This window comes from Lepidochelys kempii, chromosome 8 (genome assembly GCF_965140285.1).
Source record: "Lepidochelys kempii isolate rLepKem1 chromosome 8, rLepKem1.hap1, whole genome shotgun sequence".
NCBI lineage: Eukaryota > Metazoa > Chordata > Testudines > Cheloniidae > Lepidochelys > Lepidochelys kempii.
In genome coordinates this window covers 29,799,688-29,815,241 of record NC_136387.1, presented here as the reverse complement: position 1 = coordinate 29,815,241, position 15,554 = coordinate 29,799,688, and the positions used below count along the sequence as shown (strand labels likewise).

The following is a 15,554-nucleotide window of genomic DNA, read 5'->3' as shown; positions in this document are numbered from 1 at the left end:
TCCGCATTAAAGATGCTAGAATGGTTTTTGGAAATTAGTTGCTGAGATCATGAAAAAATTGCTACTAAAGCCTTTATGCTATCTTTTACTCAAAACTTCCCCGTACGGTAGTTCCAGCTGCATACAGAACAAAAGGCTTACGTGATGTTCCTGTTGCAGGAATGATTGCTTTGTCTTTTCCCATATGCAGCATATCAATGATGGCTTGAGTGAGACACGGAATTGTAAGGGTTACCGATGGGGAAAACACTGGTTAGGTTGCCTAGCCCATGCTCAGCAAACTGAGGATTATACTGTGTAGTACATCCTCAGATACATTTTCCAGTCTTACTTTTAAATGAGTCAGACCTTCTTTTAGAGCTGATCAGACAAACTTTTGATGCAACAGTATTCCACTGGAACATGCAGTTCTGTCAAAATTGAAATGCTTTGTGAAATCGAGCCAATTTTGCCAGAATTTTGTTTGGAGAAAAAATGCAAAAAAGGTCCCAACAGTGTCCAAACATCCTGTTTTGACATTTTCATAAGGAAATTTCTCATTTTGAAATGACATTTCATCTTGAATTTTATTTTTTATCATATTATATATTTATTATAATGCAAAAATGTTGACAAGTCAAAATTGAAACATTAGTTTTTCCAAAAGATAATGTTTCAAATGACCCGTAAACATTTAAAAAAAAATTTTCATGGACAATTCTGAAGTTTTCTGTTTTTGCTCCAATTTGGAATGAAGCCAAAGTTTGAAATCTCAAAATCCTCCTTGAAAAGGAATGTCTGTCCCCCACACACCTCTGCTTTCCATCAATTCCCTTTTATAAAACACTGTCACTGAGTAGCTAGTGAATAGACCAGGCCCACCGCCCCCAAGTCAGAGCATGTGGGCCCAAATGAGCCAGTTAAAAGGGGAAGGGCTAAACCTGGGGCTATAAAGCCCTGTCAGATAGAAGAGGAGGAGTGTTTGGGACTGGCTGTGCCTGGGGAGAGGAACCACTGAGGGAACTTACTCCAGTGGTGGGTCCTGGAACAAGTGGCCAGATGGTCAGGGAGGTAGCCTTGTGGCCAGTGTTCCCAAAGGGGAAACAGAACTGGCTGAGAGCAGAGGTGGCTGAATGAGATCTGTCTGTGAGTAGGGAGCTGACTGAGAAGGGAAGCTGGCTGGGACTGGTAAGCTGCAAAAAGCACAATTACCAGAGACCCTTGGAGGGGAGGCCATGAAACCCTAGGAGAAAGGGTGAGCTGAGGAACTGTGTTTTGTCTGTTATGGGCTTATATTTGGACAAATAAACCTACTTAAAGGAGACTGGGCTTGGCAAGGAGTGCTTGTTTAGCTGCGGAGAAGCCTTGCTGTGTCCCACATGCTGGGGGGAATGCAGGCACTTAGATCAGCCCCTGGTACAAGAGGAAAATGAGGTGGATCTTCGGTGCCCAGTGAAGATGGGGGAAACAGGCAGGTTGTTGCAGAGCAACCTTTGGCCATCAGGAGGTGCTCAGATGATGGCCACTGTATTACAAGTACCTTGGATCCCCATTCTGCTAGAGAAGATGTACTATAGAAGTATAAGGCATTATCTAAAAGTATCTGCACTGATAGCTTAGGGGTGGCGGAGAGATAGAGGAGGAAGATGAGGAAACATTTGAAACAACGATTGTCTGGAGGGAAATCTTCTTCCTCCAGTGGATGTGCTACTCCTGTTGGCATCCACTGGAGCTACATGCATAAATTTGTGTGCATCAAAATGGGAAAATATCCTCTTCGGTTGTATTCTGTAAGGAAGTGAATGTCAAAAAAATATTTTAATGAGAGGCCCCCTTAGAGTTTTCAGTTGTGTGGCCTGTGAAAGAAATTATATCTTCTATAGATTTTCTTCCCTGGAGGAATATATTAATATACAAACTCAGCTGCCAAACTTGTCAAATCTTTATTCTTGTAAAAAGAAACTTAAGCCAAAGCTTTCCTCCTTATAAAATGCCAAGCGGTTTAACTCTCAAGTTTCTGTAGTCACAGACAAGCGAAATTACCCTTTAAATAATGGTAAAGTGGTGACATAAGCCAGCCAAAGGCAGGAAATTCACAGTTAAGGCTGAGACTGTATCCTTACACACACCCCTCCGTGGCTGTGCATAGATAGGGCCAGGGGCTCTAAACAGCAGGTGATTTCACTTCTCATTTTTGTTGCTGTAATAGTTAGCCACAATGGAATGGGTGAAGGGCTTAGGTTCAGCTGGAGTTCTCAGATCCATTCTCTTGTCAGCTTTTTTTTCTTAAACATTTTTTTTTTTTACTCTGAATCATTTTCATGCCTTTTATCATGGTGGATTTGTTTTCTTTCAAAATGAATAAATTAATTAATAAATGAAACTGAGTAGCTCAGGGGATTGGTAATACAACAGAAAGCCTTTCCTTCCTCTAAATTGCTGCTTCAAATCCAACTCGGTTGGCTAGGTCAAAGGTCACCCAGTGAAAGCTGCTTGGTGGTATTCATAAAATGCCACAGTAGTGTCAGGTACATCTGTGTCACAAAAGCCAATAGTGTCATTTAGCATCTTGTAGAACCTCCGCTGAGACTGCAGTCGAGGTCTGCCTGGCACCTGGAGACAGAGCTACCCATTCTGACTCAGATTTAGCCCCTGATGAACAGCAGACCATTGACAGTGAACTGTGAGGAAACTTACATAGTCTTGTGTTGCTCTGTCCAATTCTGTGTATAAAGAGAGCTTCATTGTCCAGGACTGTTAGTCTTGTGCCTTCCACAAACACTAAGTTCACTTATCTATGTAAAAACCTGAAGTTGATAAATTCTGCAGTGTCAATGCCTCGTTGGTCAAGGATAAATGAAGCTCTTACAGGCTATCAAGTCATTCACTTTTTATGCAGGTGCACAAAGTTCATCTGCCAAAAAGCCATCTTTTTTTTTTTAAAGATTTACTCTGTGTACACAAGAGCTGACTTTTTAAAGCATGATAGATCATCTTTGTATTTATTTTGTTATCCAAAGACAAAAATGATTAATCATAGCATGGACAAAGTGCAGCCAACCATTTTGAGTTTGCTGCCAGTACAGTTCAGCTCTGAAAAGTTACTCTAACAATGGCATTGTTAAGTTCCTTGTTCCATTGCATCTCACTGGCTCCTTACACATGTGCTCACTTTACAAGTAAAAAGATACGTATTCCTAATAGCCAGCTCTGAAAACTCAACCTGGAATCTGAAAATCATTTGTTTTTTTCCCATATCATGCTTTTTCCCTCGTAATAAAGGTTCTGGAGGCCATATTCTGCCCTCAGTGGCAACTGTGCAATCCCATTATCTTCAAATTATGCCTTCAGTTGCATGGATGAATTGGATTGATCCTGGAAGTTGAATTTAGTATGTTAAGATTTTGATGATGCAGAAGAAATAATAGACCATAGTGTAAGAAGTAAAAATCCACAATCACTTGATCAACCATATCTATGTCTAAATATGCAAAGGAAGCTGGTGTGTTATGTAAGACGTTGCTAATTTTACATAATCACTTTTCAGAGTAGAGCCAACTTCTAAGAATTTTTGTTTTTGTCACCCCAAAGCACTTCACAAGTTCTGTAGATACTGCACCTCTGAAGGGCAGCTACTTCTGGGGTAGAGGGAAGCAACTAACTTGTGCCCAGCATACTGCCAAACAATGAAAGGGAAATTATAGTCAGGAGCACCAGGGTCTCTGAGAACAGCAGTGTCATGAAATAACTGAACTGGAAGAGCAGGCTGAATTTTAATTTTTTTCATGGTTTTGGTCACCGTATCTAGGAGACCACCTCTCCCTATGTGAAACTGTAACATTTGAGTGCTCAGGTAAACAGTCCCATAGCTTAATCAACAGCAGGTTAGAGCCCAGGAACTTTTCCGTAATAACAACAACTAGCTCTTATATAGCACTTTTCATCAGCAGATCTCAAAGCACTTTAGAAATGAGGCCCATGTTATCTCCATTCCACAAATGAGTAAACTGAAGCACATGGTGGGGAAGTGACATACCCAAGAGCATCCAGTAGAGCCAAGAATAGAATTCAGGTCTCCTGAGTCTTAATCCATGCATTATCCACTGGGCCATATGGTATACTCATAGCTAGAGCTTACTTTCACCATTGGTTAGCAGGAACCCCAATTTGATGTCCTTCAGATTACACTGAAAACCTTATACTTTTCTTCCAGGCTGTGTTGGGAAAATATGTGCAGATCTTCCCAAATGACAACTCTTCCACCATCCAATCCAGACAGAGTTCCAATTTGTATGTTTTATCATTTAATTTCCACTGGCACCCATGATATATGCTGAGCACCATTGAACCAAACTGTAAACCCTGAATATGAAGGAACTCAAATGTGAAATTGCAGAACTACTAACTGTAGTGTGTAACCTATCATTTAAATTAGCTTCTGTACCAGATGACTGGAGGATAGCTAATGTGATGCCAATTTCTAAAAAGGGCTCCAGATGTGATCCCGGCAATTACAGGCCTGTAAGCCTAACTTCAGTACCGGGCAAACTGGTTGAAACTATAATAAAGAATGATATTTTCAGACACATAGATTAACATAATTTGTTGAGGAAGAGTCAACATGGTCTTAGTAAAGGGAAATCATGCCTCACCAATCTACTAGAATTCTTTGAGGGGGTCAACAAGCATGTGGAACAAAGGGATCCGGTGGATACAGTGTACTTAGATTTTCAGAAAGCCTTTGATAAGGTCCCTCACCAAAGGCTCTTATGCAAAGTAAGCTGCCATGGGATAAGAGGGAAGGTGCTCTCATGGATTGGTAACTGGTTAAAAGACAGGAAACAAAAGATAGGTATAAATGGTCAGTTTTCAGAATGGAGAGAGGTAAATAGTGGTATCCCCCAGGTGTCTGTTCGGGGACCAGTCCTATTCAACATATTCATAAATGATCTGGAAAAGGGGGTAAACAGTGAGGTGGCAAAATTAGGTACAAAAGATGATACAAAATTACTAAAGATAGGTAAGACCCAGGCAGACTGCGAAGAGCTACAAAAGGATCTCTCAAAACTGGGTGACTGGGAAACAAAATGCCAGATGAAATTCAATGTTGATAAATGCAAAGTAATGCACATTGGAAAGCAAAATCCCAACTATACATATAAAATGATGGGATCTAAATTAGCTGTTGCCACTCAGGAAAGAGATCTTGGAGTCATTGTGAATAGTTTTCTCAAAACATCCACTCAATGTGCAGCGGCTGTCAAAAAAGTGAACAGAGTGCTGGGAATAATTAAGAAAGGGATAGATAATAGGACAAAAAATATCATGTTGCCTCTATATTAATCCATGGTACGCCCACATCTTGAATATTGTGTGCAGATATTGTTGCCTCATCTCAAAAAAAGATATATTGGAATTGGAAAAGGTTCAGAAAAGGGCAACAAAAATTATTAGTGGTATGGAATGTCTTCAGTATGAGGAGAGATTAATAAGACTGGGACTTTTCAGCTTGGAAAAGAGATGGCTAAGTGGAGATATGAATGAGGTGTATAAAATCATGACTGGTGTAGAGAAAGTAGATAAGGAAGTGTTATTTACTACTTCTCATAACACAAGAACTAGGGGTCACCAAATTAAATTAATAGGCAGCAGGTTTTAAAACAAATATAAGGAAGTATTTCTTCACACAATGCACAATAAACCTGTGGAACTCCTTGCCAGAGGATGTTGTGAAGGCCAAGACCATAATACGGTTCAAAAAAGAACTAGATAAATTCATGGAGGATAGGTCCATCAATGGCTATTAACCAGGATGGGCAGGAATGGTGTCCCTAGCCTCTGTCTGCCAGAAGCTGGGAATAAGCGACGGGATGGATCACTTGATGATTACCTGTTCTGTTCATTTCTTCTGTGGCACTGGCCACAGTAGGAAGGCAGGATACTGGGCTAGATGGACCTTTGGTCTGACCCAGTAGGGCCATTCTTATGTTCTTATGATGGAAACCACTTCAAGCCTATGCTTGCACCCAGATCTCTGAATTGGAACAACTGACCACAAATTGAAATAAAGAATAAACGTAAATAATAACGCAAAGACTTGCCCTGGAACAGAGTAACTGGTTGCCAAATTTCATTAATTATGGTGACATTTCCATTCTTAACAAGAACCAAACAAACCCTCCTGTTGTAATATTGTACAATAACAATCCCATGTACTGTAATGTCCCTATTGTAAACTTTGGTGAATTGAACTATTACTGTAGCAGTGTTTAATTACATACAGTCCCAGTCAGGATGTGGCAAGAAGAGGGTGAAATATTCATAGAATATAAAAATCACCAGCACAATCTCCTTTTGTTGTTTTCCTTTACATTGAAAGAAAGATGTCTCCTTCCAGACTGAGACCTTGAATGCCAAGTTGCAGCCTGGAGCACATTTTTAAGGCTGAGTTATAAACCTCTGAAAAATGGGGTTTTGGAATGGAAATGGGTGACAGGATAAATGCACAAATTTGTTCAGTTAGATTTCTTTACCCTCCTTCTGCTCCCCTTGCCACAAAAGGTGCTGTGCCAGCTCTTCTCTTTCTTATCTGCCTCCTGCGATCCCCTGGATCATTGCAGGGTCAGAAAGAGGACATTTTTTATTGGTACTAATGAGGCAGAGCCAGACAAAGAAAATATTTCATATTGATTTATTGTGTTTTAAATTGAATTGATCGGAGCCGTTTGTTTTTAATCATTTGCTCTGAAGAGTTTCCCCTCCCTTCTAGCTCTCATGACCTGTGAACGGTCAGTATAGGTCTGAAGGAATGTAGCTGTCTGCTGCTAACCTATGCACTTGTGCTAATTCCCTTCTGGGAGCTTTCCTGTCATGATGGGGTTGAGAGTGCGTGCACACACTCTCTCTCTCACACACACACACACTTTGCTTCACAGTTTTTATTCACTGGGTTTCCATGGGAGTGGATGTTTCGGCTGCCCATGCTTCAGGGGAACCCAAGTTTACTCCTTGAGGTCGTGCTGAGGCATGTGTGGAGTGTCCACGTGCAGCCAATCCTTATTGCAGAGGAGGACGAGAGAGAAAGCCAGCGTCATTCTCACCATACTGGATCCATGCACCCAGCCTAGAAGAGCTGGGGCTCTGCTAACAGCTACCTGTTTCTTCAATACAGAGCCTCCACTTAATACCAACCCTTGTCTACACGCCTCAGTCCTACCTCCATGATAAGTACTTCCTCCGGAGCCTGACCACCTGAGCAGTAAACGTTACCACTGCACACACACAAGCCTTGTCTGCATTTGGAAATAGTCTGGATTCAGCAGTCAGTAGCCAGCAGTTGATATGGCGACAATGGTGCTGTCCACTCCAGGCAGCAGTAGTAGTAATAATAATAATAAATGAATACTTACCTCTTCTTTAGAACTTTTCATCTGTCAATCTCAAAACCCTTTACAAATGTGGTCAGTATCATTATCCCTATTTTAGCGATAGAGTTGAGGCACAGAGAGGGGAAGTGACCTGTCCAAGGTTACCCAGCAGGCCAGTAGCAGAGCTGGAAATAGAACCCAAGACCCCTTAGTGCTCTATTCACTGGGCTACGCTGTCCTGTAGACAAAGGCAAGTCAGGATTTGCTTTATAATGTGGTTTTGCAATTATGCTTTATAGGCCCAAACCCCCTAAATGTCCTTGTCTACAAGTAAAGGGCAGCTGTATAAATTGCTGAATCAGGGGTTATTCCTGAGTATTGATGAGGCCATACACTCCCTGTGATGAGTCTCTGAACCAGCCAATTCCCAGCCTTTCCAGTCCACTCATTTCCCCCATATATGCAAACTATTGAAGGCTGCCTAAGACCATGATCAGCTGATTCTACACTGGACCCCACAACCTCAGCTCCACTCAGCTCCTCATAGAGTTTAAGGCTCTCTGCAAACTCAGGAAGATCCCTCTGCGTTGGTTTACACTTGGGTCACATTTTCAAGGTTTTCTTCACAACCATGACAACTAGATGTCCTAAAAATTGTGGAAACCCTGGGGACCAACTGAGCCCTTTCTGCACTGCCATCTAGTCCTCCATACTCCCTTAAGTGGGCGCACTCTACATTTTCAGAAAATAAAGTATTTAATGCAGTAGTTCTTTGTCCAAGTCCTTACAAACCCAGTATTTCTGTCCTTGTTTATTTGGTCTGTTGTTTGGGTATGTTACCAAGGTATTGGGAGACAAGGTAGGTGAGGTAATATCTTTTATTGGACCAACTTCTATTGATGTGAGAGACTAGCTTTTAAATTTACACAGAGCTGTTCTTCAGATATTGGGAGTCATAAATACTTAGGATGTGGACAGTCACACCATTTAATTTAATTACTCTTTCCTGGTTGATTCTTGGGTACTGAAGGAGCTGAAAAAGTGCTGATATCTTAACGCTTAAAATACTCTGTTTGGAAGATCCATTAACAAACATTTGTTGTTTGGATTGGAGACAAGGTGGTAATGAGATGAAAACTTTCGCTTCTACCTCCCTAATTCAAATCCAGTCTAGGTTGTTAATGGTGAGAGAGTTAGAGCCATTTAACAGTTTCCTATTCATGTGTGATGATGTGTGTTGGTGTCCTCAGTCCAGTTCTTGGTGGACAGGTGCCTACAAAACCAACACTGTTGTCGCAATCAACACCCTTGCTGGTTATGCAGAGAAACCAAGAATTTGATTAGCCATGGTGAGTGATCTTAACCTGTCACCCTAGAGTTGGTCAGTACAGTTCAGGGATGAGGCACATCAGCAAGCAGGGCAATGGAGGTGTAGGGGAGATGAATTCTTCTGCCTGTGTTGTACCTTTTCTGTAGATAAGTATAGTAATATAGTGTCCAGGCTTGTCACTGTGGCACGTATCACAAAACTTGCTAGTAATGTGAATGCCGCTGTGTTGCAGCAGCAGAGAGTACAGCTCATCAGTTTTCATCCCACTCCAGTACCTCTCCCTGCTCAAAAGCAAAGTTTGAAATCCAAACTAACTTTTTCTCTGTTTTTTCTATCTCCACTCCAAAGCTGTTCTTGCCCTCTAGGGTATGAGGGGGAGAGATGTGAAATAAACCCAGATGACTGTGAAGATAACGATTGTGAGAATAACTCCACGTGCATGGATGGAATCAACAACTATGTCTGTCTCTGCCCTCCTAATTACGCAGGTAAGGAAGGACCTCAGCCAAAGGGCATAGGGAGCCGAGGGAAGCAGTTGAAGGAGCTTCCATCCACCTGGGGCACCATAAGAAACTGGTCTGCTCCCACTTGGTGAGATCACATGCATGTAATTAACCCAGGTTCTGAGTAGATTTTAAAGTACCCAAATTGCAAGTGTGGTGAATGAATTCCTGCTCATCCAGTAAGCAAAGGCAAGAAAGGGGGATAGTTTTGCAAAGATGCTGCTCGAGCAATATGTCTGACCCTTAATCCAGAGAGATCACTGCTACCCCTGAGAGAGTGTAATTCAAACCAGAAGGAGGCTTTTGGGAAGGGTCAGAGGGGAAAATCTATTACTGTCTTGGCATATTTTGTACACATGCACTTCCCCAGGTCAGAAGTACTCATCGCAGTTACTGGAACTACAGTTAAAATATATAAACAAGAAATTCTCAAGTTCATCTGTTGGTTAGAGAAATTTGTACTTTTCCACAAAAGTGTTCACAAAAGTGTTTCCAGTACTGAGCTTAGCTCGATATACGTCTCCTTAGCATTTCTGAGGATAAAAGCAACTCCTGTTTAAAATTATACTATAATAGTAACACTTATAAAATGACTTCCATCTAAAGATCTCAAAGCACTGCACGTATTAATGAACCAACCATGACAATACCCCGGTTAAGTCACCTCCATTTTACAGATAGGAAACTAAGGCACAGAGGCTAAGTGATTTGCCCTCGGTCACAAAGTGAGTGAGTGAGAGAGCTGGAAACAGAACCCAGATCTCCTGACTCTCTGTCCTGTGATTTAGATGTCTTCCTTCCTAAATCTTCTGTAAGGCTAGGAACCCTCTTAGCTCAAAAATTAAAAATGCCTCTCAGATGACTGCTGGGGTAGATACTTCACTCATCACAAGCCACTCAAGCCCATCACAGGCCGCTGATCTCCTCTGCTCAGTATACAGGGGTAAAAAAATATCCATGTTCATTCCTATTTTGATGCTTTGAAATAGGTTTGTTACTCTATGAGCATGAAGCACTAATGCCGGGCTTCTCGTACGCTGGAGGGTATTACATATCACTGGAATTAATAAGTATAAAGTTGGAGTGGCTTGGTAAGTGACAGGGAAGTCTTCTAGAATTTCCCAAACTCTTTAAAAATGCTTTTTATAGCCAATATGAGAGGTCTGTGTAAATCTTTGGCTGGGGAAAAGCCTTATGACTTGAATGAAAATTTATTAGAGTTTTGTATCTACTTCTTCTGCCAAAATACTCAGCAAAGCTTAGGCTGGGCCAGGGCAAAGAACTTTGTTTCTAGTATGTTGAGCCAATTGTTCTTATATGCACTGTATGAAGGTGAGCTTTACATTGCTGATACCGAATAAAACTCCTTATATGGTGATAATGGCTTTACGTTTACAAAAGGAAGTGTATTTGAGCAGCTAAGCAAGAGATAGCTAGCAAGGAACTGAATCCAATGCACAATGGACATGTTCTGTCCTTTTTAACAGCCTCATGATGGGCTATAATGGCTCTTGCAGACAAAAACACCAGGAAAAGGGGTGGAGTAGAATTTTTCTGCAGATAGTACCTGTCAGTGAATCATTTCTGGTTATGGTCAAAGAATTTTTATGACACTTCAGAGTCAGATTTGCAGATATTTTCAATCATAATCCAGCTCACTATTACCAGAATGAATGACTGAATATTGCCTTTTGTAAGCTGTTCATCAGCTAGAGTGTACCAGATCATCAAATAGCTATGCAGTAAACTCCTTGGACCTGATTCTAGTTTCAGATGCATGATACACACTGCCGGATATAGTATACAATATCTGGGGCCTAGAATATTAACCCTTTGTACAGCCAATAACTATTTGATTGCAATTGAAACAAATTTGATTATAACTATAAACAATAAAGCTGAAAGTCTGGAGAATGGTAGTATGCATGGTTGTAGAGGTGTGATAGGACTTGCATGTAACGAAAGGCTGAAAAAATCACTTGGAAAGGAGAAGAGTTAGAGGAACTTTGTAAATCTAAAAAATAATTGAGCAGGATAAACTAATAACTAATTATATGGTTTTGCAAGCTAAAATAAGAGTAATGAAATATCATGCTTCAAAGAATAAGCTAACCACTGCGAGGTCAGAAAGGAATTTTCTCCAATATTCAGAATTCTCCAATGGACTACATGCATTCCTGGTTTTTGCATTATGCCAGTCTCTTGGAAGTATCCAAGATTTTCTTTATTTCCTCAGAATCGCCCCGCTTTGTTATTTTGTATTTCTCTAATTTTACCATTATGCCCTTTTTGGGAAAAATATGCCAAGTATGAATCTTGCTTTCATTGGTTAAAATAATGAAGGCTGTAAATCTCTCTTCACTGAATAGTTTTCCAAATGTTTTCCTTTTCTAGCTGATCCTAGATGAAAAATGTCCAATATGGTAAATGACTATAGAGGGGAGGAATTTACCACACCCAAGGCCCCATTTTGGTATTATTAAAAATATTCTTGACTCTCTCAGAGTTCCTTCCCATCCAGTGATCTCAAAGTGCTTTACAAACATGAATGAACTGAGCCTCAAAGCCTTTCTTTGAAATAGGTAAGAATTGTCTACAGACGTCCATACTGAGGCATAGTAATGGCATGTTACTGGCTGAATGTGACAGAGAGAGATTCAATGGCTGAAACAAAAGTAAAAGGCCTGAATCTCTTCACTCAAGGCCTTAGCCACAAGACCAGATAATGTTTTCCATTTTATTCATTAAGTTCAACACTTGCAAATCTGGGTGCCTAAATTTAAGCAATTAAAGCCATATTTAGGCTCTGTGACACAGTGTCCTTAACTCCCCCTGCCTCAACTTCCTCTCGCTGGAGGAGTAGTTTAGCCCTACAGCTAAACAAAAAACTCTACTTCTTCCAGGATAGACAGTTCAGAAGAAGTCTAAGGTTAACAATGGACCAGAAACTAGTTGAACAGTTTGTTGGAGCCCTCTTGATGGTCTCAGCAATCTTCCCTCTTGATTCAGGGAAATGTGGGTGAACTCCTAGCCATGGACTTCAAAACAGGAACCTACCACTTGGTTCCTTTCTCAAGCTTTCAGATCTTCCTTTGTTTAAGGCTTCTTTCTTCACTCTGCTGGTCTCTTAACTTCGTTCCTAGGACTTGGCTATATTTGGCTTTCTTGCTTAAAAGCATCCCTCTCCGTGTACTCCAGAAAATGGTTTATTGCTAGCCCCCGCAGCTCTTTCTGCCCCAGGAGTCTCTAACAAAGCCCACAGAATTTTCCTGAAGTTCTTTATCTAGATGTCCATCGGCCTCCAAGGCTTCTTTTTGACTTGTTCTCATGTGTGGGTTGTGGGGGAGGGTGGTTGAGAGAAAGAGATACCCAGAGCTTGTTCTTACCCCCTCATCAGTCTTGCATGTACTGTCTTACTGTTTTAAAGGTGGTATTCAAACACTGTCATCCGTGTGGGATTGGCAGCTCAAACGATCATCCATGAATTTATGTGAACGCTTGGCCAGAATCTGAGCAGTCCCAAACCTGAGCTGATCTTTGAAGTTTTTGAAACATTTTAGTTAAACTTTTGTGTCTTTCTTTTAATTTCACGCACCCCTGCAATCTGTGTCCTTAGTCAGAAGCAGAAATGAGTAGATACCACAAGGAATTTGGGAAACACTAAAAATTTCTTTAAAAAGTCTGATCTAGTGAGTCTCAGCAAATGTATTCAACTCGCTTTGGTCTGGCAATTGGGATCAGGTTTGAAAACAATTTCAAAAAATTACCCATATTAAATAAAATAGCCTCTTTCTAAAACAGATGGCATCCCAGGAAGGAGGGAATGGGGGCAGTAAGATTATTTCCTGTGAAAGGTTTGTCGCCGTTAGCTTGTATCACAGAAAAATAAGTAGAAACAATTTCTGGTGTTGCATGTTAGCAAGATGAGCTTAATGCATTTTTACCTCAGAGGACCTTGCAGTCTCTTGGGTTAGATGTTGTTGTCACAGATTTTTTGTTGTTCTTCCCCTTTTCAACTCAGCGCTATTCATTGTTTGTGAGTGATTACAATTTCTCCCTCTGGCCCAGCTTACTGCAGGGCTGTTGCCTGTCCAAAACCAAGTACTTAAGTAAACAAAATTACTCTGGAGGAAAGATGCCTTGTGGTGACTTGTGGTTGCCACTAGTTTATGGAGCTTTGCTAGCTTGCTTCACATAGCTAACCATTGTGGTCAGACGGCTCAGAACAATCTCAGTGAGGGGCCCCAATTGCAGTGCTAAGTTGAACTTATCTGAATCATAGCTCTTTAGATTGGTTTGTTGCCTTTGCATGTTTTTAGTTCATGTGTCATACATACAAGCAGGAAGTTTTCTGATAGTGTGGTTTCAAGTATTTCTTCTGTAAGTTCACCAAGGATTTGAGCTATTACATGTGTATCTAAGGCCTAAACAAGTTCCTAACTATTAGCCAGTTTCAGAACTATGGGATCGTCCTTAGCCATAATTTGCTTGAAAGAGAAAGCAAGTAATGATTAGGGTTTGGTGCAACCATCCTTTACTCCAAGAGATTCTTGCTCTGGGTGGAAGTTTTCCAGTTTAGTTACTTGGCAAAATGTGAAATTTGTTTGTTTTCTGTATAGAAGACTAAAGCAGGAACCCCAAGTTTTTGCTTGCAGAAACAAAGAATATGAACACCAAAAGAGCTGGATACACATAACTGACACAAGGATCTTGGGCCCATTCCTGCTGTCATTGCAGTCAGTCTGAGTTTTCCTTGACAGCGATCCACATGTTTACCTCCCTCAGGTCAGACTATGATAATTCATTGTGCAGGGAATGAAGGTGGAAACAGCACAGCAAATGAAAATACAGCAATCTGATTCCTTAGCTCTGCACCCTACCTTGACTCCCAGCTTGCTTCTGGTGCCAGTTCAAATCCCTAGTCTAATCCTTAATGCTGCCCATGGGTTGGGACCCAAATGTCAGACTTCCTCTGCATTCATGGCCCACCAAGACAGCCACACATCTGTGGAACAATGAGACTAATACTGCCTAGGACAGAGGTGGGCAAACTACAGCCCGCGGGACTGTCCTGGCCCAGGAGGCTAGCCCCCTGCCACTCCCCTGCTATTCCTCCTCCCTCGCTCTGGGCCGCCGTCACAATGCTCTGGGCAGCTGCAGAGCCGCGGCCTGACCCTGTGCTCTGTGCTGTGCTGTGGTGTGACTGGCTCCAGCCGGGCGGCACGGCTGCCTGTCCTGGTGCTCCGGGCAGTGCAGCTGTAACGCCACCAGCCACTGGTGGTCCAGGTAGCACGGTAAGGGGGCAGGGAGCATGGGGGGTGGATAGAGGGCAGGGGAGTTCGGGTTGGTGGTTAGGGGGCGAGGGGGTGGATGGGGGCAAGGCGGTCAGAGGGCAGGGAACAGGGGGGTTGAATGGGGGACAGTCGTCCTGCGGGGGCAGTCAGGAAGGAGGGGGGGGTTGGATGGGGCAGCGGGAGGCAGTCAGGGGCCAGGGAGAAGGGAGAGGGTGGATGGTGGGTTGGATGGGGTAGGAGTCCTGGGGGGGCAATCAGGGGGCAAGAAGCAGGGGAGGTTAGATAGGGGGCGGGGGCCAGGCCATGCCTGGCTGTTTGAGGAGGCACAGCCTCCCGTAACCGGCCCTCCAAACAATTTCAGAAAAAAGTTTGCCCACCCCTGGCCTAGGAGGATAAAGTTTGTGAGATCTGAACATAGGGTGCTCTAGGGTGACGAGCCCCAATCTCTGAACATCCTGCCAGAGGATTAGAAGCCAAGCAAAAACCTAACCGCTTTCAGAGCAAGTTATAATATTCAGTAAATAAGGCAGCATGCTAAACTGCCAAATCTAGGAGAAGTGGACAACACTGTCGACAACTCTATGTGAACGTTAATTACTGTATTCAGCACTCGGTGGGCACATTAGAAATGCCAGCAAGAGGTAAGCAGGTATCCTTGTATATAAATTATTCTAGGAAGATAGCTATATTTTAACAACTGGTATACAAAGAAACAAGCTGTACTTTATCTTCTGCACTACCTTCTGCTAGACATTAGAGTAGATGCAGCCAACTTCAATGGAAAAAAGTGGGCTGAAGATTCCTGTGACTTACTCCCATAAATTGGAGCATAATTTGGCCAAATATGTTCAGTTGCTCTTTTGGGGGTGCAAGTTTAATTGACATCTCCCATTAGGCTTGAAAGCATTACAGGGACCTAACTCAAGGATAAATTGTCCACAAATAATGTCTGTACTATACTAATAGGCACAAAAGGGATTTTCTTCAGCACTGGGACATGTCTTATTCCAATTTCTATTCTTCTTCAACATAAGAAGATAGGAATTACTATATTGGGTCAGCTCAATAATCCATCTAGGCC

The 15,554-nt window shown here is 42.0% G+C and overlaps 1 protein-coding gene across 2 annotated transcripts in view; it reads left to right on the top strand.

Moving 5' to 3' along the window:
* SLIT3 (slit guidance ligand 3) overlaps nt 1-15,554 on the top strand; it is an 801,478-nt gene that overhangs the window by 723,318 nt on the left and 62,606 nt on the right. For both annotated transcript variants that reach the window (XM_073355953.2, XM_073355954.1), the window contains one exon: nt 9,025-9,164. In XM_073355953.2, the coding sequence (XP_073212054.1) occupies nt 9,025-9,164 (140 nt within the window). The remainder of the gene's footprint in view (nt 1-9,024; nt 9,165-15,554) is intronic.